Here is a 12,849-nt window from a genome sequence, read left to right as displayed (position 1 = left end):
GCTTTCATAAAGAAATACATATGCTCTCTCCTGTTTTTCTTGCATCATGTGCCCTTTCTGACTTTCATTTATCTATTCTTGATAGTGAAATATGAAAACGGAAGACCATTTCTGTAATTTGTGTATGTCAATAGCTGTTCAAGCACAATGAAAATGGCAGTTGATCCTTAGCCGTCAGAGTCATGAGGGCAAGAGACACTTGTGGGGACTGTGGCAAAATAGCCAGCCAAGTTTCATCTTAGTAAGGGAGCCACTGTTTGGCTCTTATTGACTGAGGGAAGATAGAGCCAATATTTACAGGTCTTTTTTAAGATTTATTTATTTATTTGAGAAAGAGAGAGAGAGAGAGAGAGAGAGAGAGAGAGAGAGATAAAATCTCAAGCAGACTCCCTGCTGAGTGTGGAGCCCAATGCAAGGCTTGACTCCCTGACCCTGAGTTCAAGACCCAAGCTGAAATCAAGTTGGACACTTGACCCACTGAGCCACCCAGGTGATTTTTTGTTTTTCTTTTTTAAGAAAAGGAGAAACCTTTATTTTAATGTGAAATGGTTCAAATTTAGTGTTGGCTCCATTTTTTAAAGTCATTGTCCAAACAAAGCACGTTTATGAGCTACTTTGGTGACCAGTTTTAGCCCTCTGAGAAAAATACACTAGAAATTACTGTTTTTTTTTAAAGAATAACCATAAAATTCTTTATTTAAAAAAAATAGTAGCAAAGTATAAATCTCAGATTTTTCAATAATGATCCTAAATTAGCACACTAATATACTAGAACAATATTTTCCCTACATATGTATATGTGTATATATATGCATGTATGCACATGTGTGTAAATGTGCAAATTTATGTATGTAAATGTATGTGTTTTTATTTATATTTACATTCATATTTATACTGGTATATAGGACCCCTTAAATTCATGTAAAATGCTGTGTCCATGTCTATATGTAAGTGCATTTCTCTTGGAAAAGAGTTACTAATTTTTATAAAAACCTTACAAGGAGGATATGAATTCAAATGATCAGGACTAATTGAATATGTTGTTTCTATTAAGTTAACAGTGAAACCTGATGATGACATTTTAGCAAAGAAAAATCCACATGTCTTAGGGAACCTGTTTTACCATTATAAAAGAAAACCACATAGATTGTATTCATTAATTGAAGATAACATACAAAATTGTCTTTTATAGGGATCCCTGGGTGGCGCAGCGGTTTGGCGCCTGCCTTTGGCCCAGGGCGTGATCCTGGAGACCCTGGATCGAATCCCACATCGGGCTTCCAGTGCATGGAGCCTGCTTCTCCCTCTGCCTGTGTCTCTGCCTCTCTCTCTCTCTGTGACTATCATAAATAAATAAAAATTAAAAAAAATTAAAAAAATTGTCTTTCATAAAGCCATAGCCAAGTAAATTGTTAATGGATACAAAAAACTGGTACAGATTCCACATTCAACAACTGTTAACACTAGGTAGTGTTAGGTTTAGAGGACTCCAACTTGGTAAGACACATTCCCGGCCCTTGAAAGCATTATCTACTTATTAACTAAGAATGACACATAATCAATAATTAAAATAAAATATTACAGACAGCCTGAAATTTGCCATCTTGGATAAAATATAGATTGGGGAAAGAAATCACATAATTATGAGCTATTAAAATCCTCCCTTAACAGATGGAACAGCAGAGGCACCAAGGAGTTAATAAATAACTCACTCAATCAAGGCCATTGGATCATACACACTGGTCTCTGCTCATGGGCCATTCTTTCTTTGATATGTCAAATTACCTCAATATAAGTTGCCTACAAAAGTGTTCCCTAAGTGAATGACTTGAAGAAATGAAATTTTTCTTTTTTTTTTCTGAAATCAATTTTCAATTGGCATAAGGAATATTTCTTATAGATTTACTTATAAAAAGTACTTAAGATTTTTGATAGCAGGATGCTTCTGAAGTACTCCATGGGCTAGGATGAGGGATTTATTTTTAGAACTTGGTTGCTGACACATATTAGAAATATTGAGACCACAGAGAAAATTTGTGCCAAATTGAAATGTGATATTAGTTAGAATTGATTAAAATTCTAAAAAATTGAATAAATATGCATACAACTCAAACAAAAATAAAACAGGGTAGTACATTGATATTCCCAATTTTTTATGAGTAGTTAATACATTATGTTCTATAAAATTTTGCTCAAAAATATTTATTAAAGGTGGATAATTTTTTCTTAAATAGGGAAAAGTTTTAAAAAAAGTGAAAAAAGAAAAAGAGGAAAAAGTTGAGAATGAAATAAAGACAAAGATCATATTTTCCCTGTCAGTTGTGTTTGGGTTTAAATAGTAAAAGTCTTATACCTGAGAAAACAGACTATAACTCCATGCTGACTCAGGTTTTATAGACATAACTGCAAAGTAGGAAAGAAGAAAGGAAAAGTATCTAGACTGAAGAAGAATCTCTGCAAATAGAAATTGTCCAGACTGTGTCAATTATACTTCAGTTAAAGGATATGATATGGAACATATATATGTATATATATGTTTGTATAACATCTGGATGAAAAGAATTAATATAACAATGACAGAAGATGAAAGTTCCATCTACTAAAGATGAGCAGAGAAAAATATTGCAAAATACATAAAGAACTCTGCCAACAAGAAAAAAAAGTTAGCAGACTTAGCTAGTGGGAGACTAGCTACAAGATACTGATCTAAAGTGGATCCTAAAGTAAGTATATCTAAATGTCCAAATTTACTAAAGAAGGACCTGAATTTATGTCATCAGAGTAGAAGATTAAAACAACAAACAAACAAAAAAGAAAAAACTAAAGAAAACTGGATGGATTTGAAAAATATCAGAAAAATACAGTATTAAAAAATAAAGCCGGGATCCCTGGGTGGCGCAGCGGTTTAGCGCCTGCCTTTGGCCCAGGGCACGATCCTGGAGACCGGGGATCAAATCCCACGTCGGGCTCCCGGTGCATGGAGCCTGCTTCTCCCTCTGCCTATGTCTCTGTCTCTCTCTCTCTCCGTGTGTGACTATCATAAATAAATAAAAATTAAAAAAAAATAAAGCCACTGATAAAATTAAGTGATAAAATTAATCATGTCTATGTGATTGAAAAGGGAATGAATAAATCCAGACAACATGGAGAGAAAAATAAAAATTATGAAAGCAAGGTTAAGAGATACCAAACATCAATCAAATGAATAGTTCCAACCAGAGTTTCAGAAGAAATGAAGGAAAAGACAACAACAAGAGAGAAAACATCTGAGCGTTTTCCAGAATTGAAGATACGCATTTTGGAGTGGCAAATTCTGAGTTTGGGGATCGGGGGTGGGAAATAAAAGGTAAATCCACTGCAAAGGAGCAGGTGACAAGAATAATTGTGGCTTTCAGCATTTTTCCATTGCTATATACATGAGAGTTAGAGCCCATCTTCTTGAACAGCTGTGTATCCCTGTGCCTTGGTTTGCTAGTACCAGTGTACCCCTGTGAAGGGAAACAACTGCACTTCTCGGTATGGCAGACAGCAGGAGGGACAGATGCCAAGTTGTGGTCACACACCTGACGCTGTGTTTGTCTTGGTTATTACCACAGCTCTACCACCCGCAGCAAAGCCTGCACAAAGTAAGCACTCAGTATCACTGAATTCTTAAATGATTTAACAAATGAAGTCTAAAATGCCACTTTCCTTTCCACCAGAGATTCAAAGATCCCCAACCCCTTGGAATTCCTTCGGAATGCTAATGAGCTATCTGGTGGTTGCTGGTTCTTGGATAGCTTTAGAATGGGGGCTAGATGCCAGGGGAACCAACCTTATAAATAGAGGGCGGGAAATTTCAGCCCCAGCTCCTGACAAGGGGCTAAAGGCTGGGTTACTGAGGTTAACTGACGATCACTGATGTAATCATGCCTATGTACTGAAGCCTCCTCCATAAAAAGCCCAAATCGAAGGGTTCAGAGAGCTTCTGGGTTGGTGAACACACTAAGATGCTGAAGGGGTAATGCTGCTGGTGATGGTGTGAAAGCTCTGTGAGTGCCCCTTCTACAGACTATGTCTTATGCATCTCTTCCATTTGGCTGTTCCTAAATTGTATCCTTCATAATAAATATATAGTGGTAAGTAAAGTACTTTCCTGAGTTTTGTGAGCTGTACCAGCAAGATCTCAAACCCAACTAGGAAATTGTGGGAGCTCCTGATTTACAGCCAACCAGAAGTACAGGAGGCACGGCATCTGAGGTGTGTATGGGTGGGTGTGTGGGTAGAGGAACTGGTAGCCTTGTGTCCTACACCCTTAATTGTGGTATCTGAAGCTAATTCTAGGTTGATAGTGTCAGAATTGAACTCAATTTTAGGATACCCAACAGGTGCAGGAGAATTGGCCAGTGTAGAGAAAAAAAACCCAAATATTTGGTGTAAGAAGTTTTTGGTGTGATGAGGGAGCAGAAGGCTAGCTGAAGACAAAGCACAGGCTGACACCCTGCAACATCCCCCTCCTCACCATAGGCTATGCTATACATTCCTAGGAAGCTCCCAACTTTATGCCTTGCTAGAGGGAAAGACAACCTTAACTTGACAACGGCAAGGCCTCCACTATTTGCTGGTCCTCTTTAGCTTATGAAAGTTCTTTTGAAAATCTCCATTTACCTTACCTCCCCCAACCCCAAGTATTATAATCAGCCACCCCTCACAACCTCGGGGCAGTAGCTCCTTCTGCCCACAGGTCCTGTCCCCCTGCTTTAATAAAACCACTGTTTTGCACCAAAGATGTCTCAAGAATTCTTTCTTGGGTCATTGGCTCCGGACCTCACCCCACCAAACCTCGCCTAGGTTCCAAACCTACATCTTCTGGATGCGTAAACAGAAACAAACTTGAGGAATATCTGGATTTAAAATGCTATCTCTGTTTCTGTAAGGAATTTGGTTATTTCAAAAACTAATGTCCCTGCTATGAGGAGTCCTTAATATCATTGCACAAGAGATTTCACTTAATTAAAACAACACAAAGTGCAATTTATAAAAGTAATGTATTGAATAATGGCACTTTTTTTAAGCCATTAAAATACAGTAATGTATTGAAAAATGACACTTTTTTAGCCATTAAAATATGGGTATTAAGTCAGAAATACTATTTTAGTAGATTAAAGTAATTTTGTTTATACTTAAAGATTTTCAGAGAGACAAATATTTCAACTTAGCTACTAGAACAAATATATTTAAATAAATACAAGGCAGGCAAAATGCATTCAATAGTGTTTTGGTAGACAAATCTGGATCCATCTTCAATTCTCTTTACTTGGCTCTCAGTTCTAGGAGGGCTACGTGACCCTGGCCTTCTGGCTTCTCACTGGATTTGGCCAATAAAAGGATGGGAGTGTGGGAGGAGAGAAGCTATATTTATTGCCCTGGATCCCTCAGTGCTGAGACACAGTCTGCCAGGGACTACCTTTTCCTAGCAAAGAAAACACACACACACACACACACACACACACACACACACACACACGTGCGCACACACACACACACACACAAAACACAAACTTCCAAATATAAAATAAGTCATGAGGATCTAACGTACAGCAATGGTAACTGTGAAGGTAGGTCTTTTATATTTTTTAAATTTTGTATATTTATTTTATTTTTTCCTTTTTAAATATTTTATTTATTTATTCATGACAGAGAGAGAGAGAGGCAGAGACAGCAGAGGGAGAGGGAGAGAAGCAGGCTCCATGCAGGGAGCCCGACATGGGACTCGATCCTGGGTCTCCAGGATCACACCCTGTGCTGAAGGCGGCGTCAAACCGCTGGGCCATCGGGGCTGCCCCAGGTCTTAAAAGTTCTCATTACACACCCCAAATTTGTGACTATGTGTAGCACGGATGTTAACTAGTTTTATTGTGGTGGTCATTTCACAATATATATAAATATAGACTCATTATGTTATATACCTGAAACTAATATTGTACCTTCAGTTATATCTTAAACACATACACACAGCTCCATTTGAACAAGCCACTCATACACAGTTACTGCTCTCTCTAGCATAGCTAATCCTCACTCTGAGCCAAAAAAACTGCATCTTTTCACTGAAATTCATTTTTGCCTGTTTCCTGTTTGTTTAAATGTGGCTCAATTGTTTCTATCCAATTTTCCTAAGTACATTTGATTCATTCTAGAATGAAGTTAATTTTTTGCCTGATAGTAAGGAATTAGACTTAATGTACATTCTTTTTTTTTTCAGTAGACTTTTCACACTCTCAAAAAATTACTTAAATATTTGACATCTTTTTCCATTGTAATTAAAATGTTAGAAACCAAGCACATCCTGTAGAGCTATTTGGAACAGGAGTCTGGACAAAGAGGACAAAGAAGTCAATAGTTAGGCATTTTGCACACATTTTTGATTGTGTTGCCCTCCCACACATTTAAAAAGATCTACTAAGTTTCCCCCAAATATATTAATCTGTATTATTTCACAATTGTAGGCTTTTGTTTCAATCACTTATCAAGGTCATTCTCCCAAGTTTTATTTTTTCAAGGCACATAATGGCTTTAAGAAATTGATGGTATATACCATGCTGTAACTTTGGAGCTTTTGTTCCTCTGGCACTTCCTACCCATGAAGTTAAACACTCTGCATCCTCTTTATCATGTCTGTGTCTCTTGTTCCTATCCAAAGGGCACAAGAAAAGATCTAAGCCTGAGTGTTACGGTTTAGCAGATGAAATAAATTGGAGCCTAGGGAAATGAGCTCCTCAACTACTACTTGGTCAAATCAGAAAGAAAATTAGTCTAGATGGTAATGATGATGTGTGCTCAGCATGCCACGTGGCACATGATCAACCCTCACTGAGATGAGAGAAGAGCAGGAGCTATTAACAATTTTAAAGCCATATTGGGGAAACTGCAACCCAGAAAGTTAGCCACATGACTGGTAATTAAACACTCTGCTAAGTCATTTGTTTTTCCACGTTAGTGTTTAAATCATTATTGAACCTAAGAAAAAATATATTTTTATCCTGGTGTAATTATATAAATTATTTCTTAAGATTCTCCCAATTAGTGCATCCTTCCCTTAGCTTGTTTTCTTTCTCTTCCTATTTAACAAGCATGTGGGAAAGAAATTTTCTGTAGTTGCTTCCTTTCAACATTGTATTCATACTACATTTTAAAGAAGGATTTTATCGATTTATTCATTTGAGAGAGAGAGAGAGAGAGAGAGAGAGAGAGAGGGAGGCAGAGACACAGACAGAGGGAGAAGCAGGCTCCATGCAGGGAGCCCAACATGGGACTCAATCTGGGGATTCCAGGATCACACTTTGGGCCGAAGGCAGGCGCTAAACCACTGAGCCACCCAGGGATCCCCAAATTTCAAGATGAGTCACATTTTCCCATTGCCTCTCTCATCTTTTTGTCTCCTAGCCCAATGGCAACACCAGCACCAACAGAAACAACAGCCATTGAGCTGTACACTTGGACTGTGCCAAGTGTTCCTATATTTCTTCCTGTTTTTCAAATTTTTCCTTCCAAAGAAATCTTATCCCGGTGACCAATACTCAAAACAGAGAAAAGCCCAAGTCTCTTTGTGCTGTTTTGATAGTAGCTGCTTTATCTCATTTTATTCCCCTATGTTGCAGTGTATTATTTACTATTATCATCTTTATTTTAACTGAGCTTTGGAGAGCTTTAACAACTTGCTCAAGGCCACAGAGCAGTAAGATAGTAGAGTTAAAATTGCATTTATTCAATCAACACATATTTTTTTGCATGCCTCCTGTGTGCCAGATAGGACTCTTGGCACTTTGCATACATCACTGAATAAACAAGCAGAGTTCCCAGTCCTTTGTGGAGCTTATATTCTATCCTAGTGGAATTGAAGGCAAGTTTGTCTCATTCTAAATGGTGTGGACTTAATAAGGTACCATGCTGGCTCTCTTTGGATTCTTTGGTTTTCTCTTTCATCCAATCACTCTTTCTTTCCTGACATGGACAATAGAGGCATAATTGAGCTTTCTTTTAGAATACTCTTTTTAAAAGATTTTATTTATTTATTTGACAGAAAATGAGAGAGAGAGAGAGAGAGAGAGAGAGAGAGAGAGAGAGAGAGAGAGAAAGGACAAACAGGAGGAGCAGCAAGCAGATGGAGAGGGTGAGGAAGAAGCAGGCTTCCTTCTGAGCAGAAAGCCCAACAGACCATGGAGCTCCATCTTAGTACCTAGGATCATAACCTGAGCTGAAGGCAGATGTTTAACTAACTAAGCCATCCAGGCACCCCTCTTATAAAATATTATCAGCTTACATTTATGTAATGCCAAATTAACATCTATCTGTCCCTATGCTGCCAAAAAAATTGCCACCAACTACTAACTTTGCTGTGGTGCTTTGAAATCCACAAAGCTCATTTCTGTATATTCTCTTGTTTATTTCTCTTAACTATTTCACAAAGTACAACCAACTCTCAAATTATGATTCTGTTTGTGGTTTGTAAAGGGCAAAGTTATTAATGGGAGATGTGTATCTCAGTCTAATGTCTGAGGCAAGAAAAATGTGTTTATTTTCTTTAAGTAAATTTGATTTACTATTGAGTTTCCTATCCTGCTCAGCTAATGGGAAATTCAACCTCAGTCACTGCTGGGGCACCCATTCCCAAAACCTTAAGCCAAGAAAGCTTAATATTATATTGATTTGATCCCTTTGGTTCCTGGACCATGCTTGGAGAATGGAAAATCATTGATCATTGCTGAATGTGGGAAACACATGTTTCCTCCTGTGATCTTGCCACCAACATAGAGATTGCCAGGTAGAAAGGCATGCCCCCCCCCAAGATTTTAAAAGCCTCAGATCTTTATACCACCAAGGTCACCTGCAATTTCTCTTCTATTTTTTTCCTCAGTGGCATTTTCTTTCTTCTTACCCTCCAGGATACATGGAACTCTTCTTATTGGCTTGAGTTTTGGAAACAAAACTAGGAAGAAAGGACTTTTGCAGGCAATTCCTTCTAACAACCATCATAAATTCTCTTAAGGCAAAGAAGCTTAGAGTTGAAGAATTGCTTGAGGATATTTATAGGGGAGAATTCTATTTATTAGTATTTCAAAAATTCTTTTGAGATACTGTTTACACTTATGGATTGTTTATTATTACAAGCCAGAAACTGTGAGAAGCACATTAAGTGTCTAATATCATTCAATACTTCCCAAATCCTAATAAGGTTATGCCAATTACTGGCCTATTCTGCAGGTGTGGAAAATGAGGCTCACAGACTTTATGCAACTTTTCCAGCACAGCCAGTGAGTGGCAGTCAAGATGTGGCACAGGTTCGAGCTCAGAACGACTTCCTTTTAGATCTCCTTCCATCCCATTTACCTTTCCCGACAATGCTGTTTCTCTAATCACTGGGGAGCTACTAAGGGTTGCTCACCACCTTTCACTGCTTCATAGAATTGAGGGAACATTCCAACTAAATGTTCTTGGCTTCCTCTCAGGTGCTGATCAAGGTGGTCTGTAGTGTTTGTGTGGTGTTTCACTTCTTTAAGTCTGCATGGCTCTGTTTCTAGTCAAGTTTCTCTGGGTTAGGACTCATGTGTCCTGTACTGAAGGTGTGGGAAGACCTTTCCCTATGGATACCTACTAAAAATATACATTAACAAGACCATTCCTAGATGTTTGGGTTCAGTGAGTCCAGGGAGGGACCTGGGGGGTTCATCTTTAGCAAAAGTTCAGGTAATTCTGGTGAAGGTATTCTACAGTACCATCTTGGAGCACCGCGCTCTAGACTATCTTTTCTCTACTTTATCATTAATATTTATTCAAATCAATATTTGGTTATCAGAAACAGAAACTCTCCAAATTCAAATATAAAGGGAGTTTCCTGAAAAAGAGGGCAAGGTGACATTATGGAAAAGAATACAGAAAGTCTGCTTGAGAACCGGGCATTGTCAAAGAGCTATTCTATTATGCTGTTTCTGGATCCATGCGTCCTTGTTGTATGAGGGTGTCTGTTCCATCTCATTGCTGTAGATGATCTTTGTTACGCTTGCCCATGTTCTTAACTTGAGAAGCCTGAACTGAGTCCTAAATTTGACATATCAGTGAGTGCATTACACTCAGTAATTACAACCTCTATGTTGCTTCGTTCAATATATCAAACAAGAATCTGACTAGCTCAGCTTAACTGTCCAAGGATCAGGTGGGTACCCTGGTGCAATAGTTTGAGGTTATGTGGGAGGGGTATTTGGTCCTGTGTTGCAAATGTGCCTGTGTAAGCCTGCCACTGAATCGGGAGTTATAGGCATGAGAGAAGGTTCTTAAAAAGAGGACTATGGGTGGGGATGAAATCATAACTATGACTCTTACAATATCACTGTCAGAGAAGTCTTTTTAAGACTACTTTTTGGGTACCTGGGTGACCCAGTTGAGTAAGCATCCAACTGTTGATTTTGGCTCAGGTCATGATCTCAGGGTACTGATATCAAGCTCCATGTTGAGCTCTAAGCTCACTGGGGAGTCTGATGGAGATTCTCCTTCTCCCTCTGCCCCTCCTCCCACTTGCATGCTCTCTCTCTAGGAAATAAATACATAAATCTTCAAAAAAAAAAAAAAGACTTTACTTTTTATCTTGCCAGTTCTCAGATCAACCGCTTCCAGTTCTAACTCCTCCCTAGTAACCATGGGGCCCAGTAAGAATGGTTCTTTCCAATATTGAAAGTCGTCTGTGATCTGGTTCTCCTGTGTCTATCTGCAATCATCCAACCTACAGGAAACTTCTTCAGCAGATGGATCTCTACTCCCTCTGCATTTCCAACATGCCACGCTTAATCTAGAATTTTCCATCTTCTCTGTGTTTGCTTACTTTTCCTTTAAAGTCCCATTAAGCCTATGAAAACTTTCAAGATTGCTCATCACTCTTGCCCATTCAAATATTTCTCCTCTGTCACCTCTTCTGGTCTTCATTACATTTGGTCTTGTGTCACCCTATGTTTCAGATCTCTTATCTTATTTCTCCAGAGTTCTTTGAAGGCAAAAATTACGTCACAGACTGCAGGCAAGAATTAAGTTATAGACAGCTATCTTCTAAAGAATCTGAATTACACATCGTAACAAGTCTACCAAGAAAGTAAGACAAAGAGATGGAAGAAAATGATTTCCTATTGGGATAAATATCCTTTGGACTTAAATATTACAGTTTAACCTCTTATTTTTTTTAGCCAATCTAAAAGATTTGGCCCATTTGATATATGATTTCCTTCCATATTACTGTTTTCTTTCCTTTTCTTCATTAAATATTTATTTATCTATTTTACAGAGACAGAGATGGGGGGAGGGTCTGAAGGAAAGGGGAAAAAAAGAACCTCAAGCAGACTCCTTGCCAACTGTGGAGGCTGACATGGGGCTTGATCCACGACCCTGAGATCATGACCTACACCAAAACCAAAAAAACAATGTCCAACTGACTGTGCCACCAAGGCACTGCACTGTTTTTTGTTTTCTATCCCAAGTTATTTTATTCAGCTTAAGTTAAACTCAGTATCCATTGATAATCACATGGGACAATGTACTGGTAAAATTTCAACAAAAGTTAGACTTTAGTTAAGATGTCATTGTTAAAAAGAATTTTAAATGAAAGGAGACAAGGTGCCATGGCAACATACATACACAGTCTAATTAGTTTTAAAAGAAATTACCTCATAGCCCAGTAAATGTCCATTGCTTAACTTCCAAGGAATGGTGTTCCATGACACTTCAATTTCTGAGGAGGAAAGGCTATTTGCAGACACTCGAGATGGAGCTATTGTAGGCTCTGTTTGGCAAAAGCGAGTGAAATACAATTATTATTTTGATAGTTAATTAAAAATCTACTGGAGTTCTTATTTTCAAAAAAGCACTTTAACATATTTGAAAGCACAATAAAATATAAAAAACATTTGAAAACATAAACCATCTCCTGATCTATTTCCATGCCTTGGGAATAGACAGGCTTTTCCTTGCTAAATAGCTACAGAAACTGTTCTTTCCTCCATTGCAGTTTTTTCTTAGTATCTTTTCTGCCCTTCTTTCCCTTTGTTCTCCTCACCAGATCATTATTTATCTCCCCTTTATCCCACAGCTCCTGCTTGGGCACTCCTATGCCCACAAATGCTGCCTATTTGTTTGTTTGTTTAATTTTGTCTTGTTAAACAAAGTCATGCTCTACAAAGTTCATTTATTCAATAAGTATTTACTGAGTGCCTTCTGTATCCAAGGCCCATAGGAAGGGTACACTTAAATGAGATGAAGCAACTTCCAGGAGTTTACTGCTTTGAAGGAGTCAACAGACATGCACAGAACATTATCACACAACAAAAAGATTCCTTTTCAATAAACAACTCTTAGCATTAGGAAATCACAGTGATTCTCCTCTCTCAGGGCACAGCTCTGAGCGGGGATCTTCCCTCTCCCAATATCCATTTCTGTGTTAAAAGATACCTCTTCTGGGCCATGCTGATTGATAGTGAAGCAGAGTCTTGGACCAAGGAAGGGTCTATTAGATTTTTCTCTCCTGAGAATTTGAAACTTGGTTTGAACAGATGAGGAGTACTTGAGGCCAGTCAGTCCAGCCCTGGTACCCTAGAGAGTTAAATGGTTTCTGAGGCTCCAGAGGCTTCTCTTATGAATGACCTTTATGAGGTATGCTGTTTAAATCTTCCTTTAATTCAATAAGTCCTAGTGTATTTCCAACAAATCTCTCATTTTTTTTTTCATAGAAAAGTCAAATCTGTTTCTGATGTTTGGAACAGAAAGTCCTTTATCGAGCTTATCGTGGTGGCAAGAATAGTAACAGGAGGAGGAAAATACAGGGGGAAAGAGGGT

At 38.2% G+C, this 12,849-nt stretch overlaps 1 protein-coding gene across 1 annotated transcript in view; it reads right to left on the bottom strand.

Annotated features, from left to right (window-relative positions):
- The window catches only part of CNTN3 (contactin 3), a 247,363-nt gene that overhangs the window by 20,811 nt on the left and 213,703 nt on the right, over positions 1 to 12,849 (bottom strand). The window contains exon 18 of the mRNA XM_055343752.1: positions 11,685 to 11,800. Coding sequence (XP_055199727.1) covers positions 11,685 to 11,800 — 116 coding nt within the window. The remainder of the gene's footprint in view (positions 1 to 11,684; positions 11,801 to 12,849) is intronic.

The sequence above is a fragment of the Nyctereutes procyonoides genome, unplaced genomic scaffold, assembly GCF_905146905.1.
Source record: "Nyctereutes procyonoides isolate TBG_1078 unplaced genomic scaffold, NYPRO_anot_genome, whole genome shotgun sequence".
Classification (NCBI taxonomy): Eukaryota; Metazoa; Chordata; class Mammalia; order Carnivora; family Canidae; genus Nyctereutes; species Nyctereutes procyonoides.
This window is presented reverse-complemented; position numbering and strand designations above follow the sequence as displayed.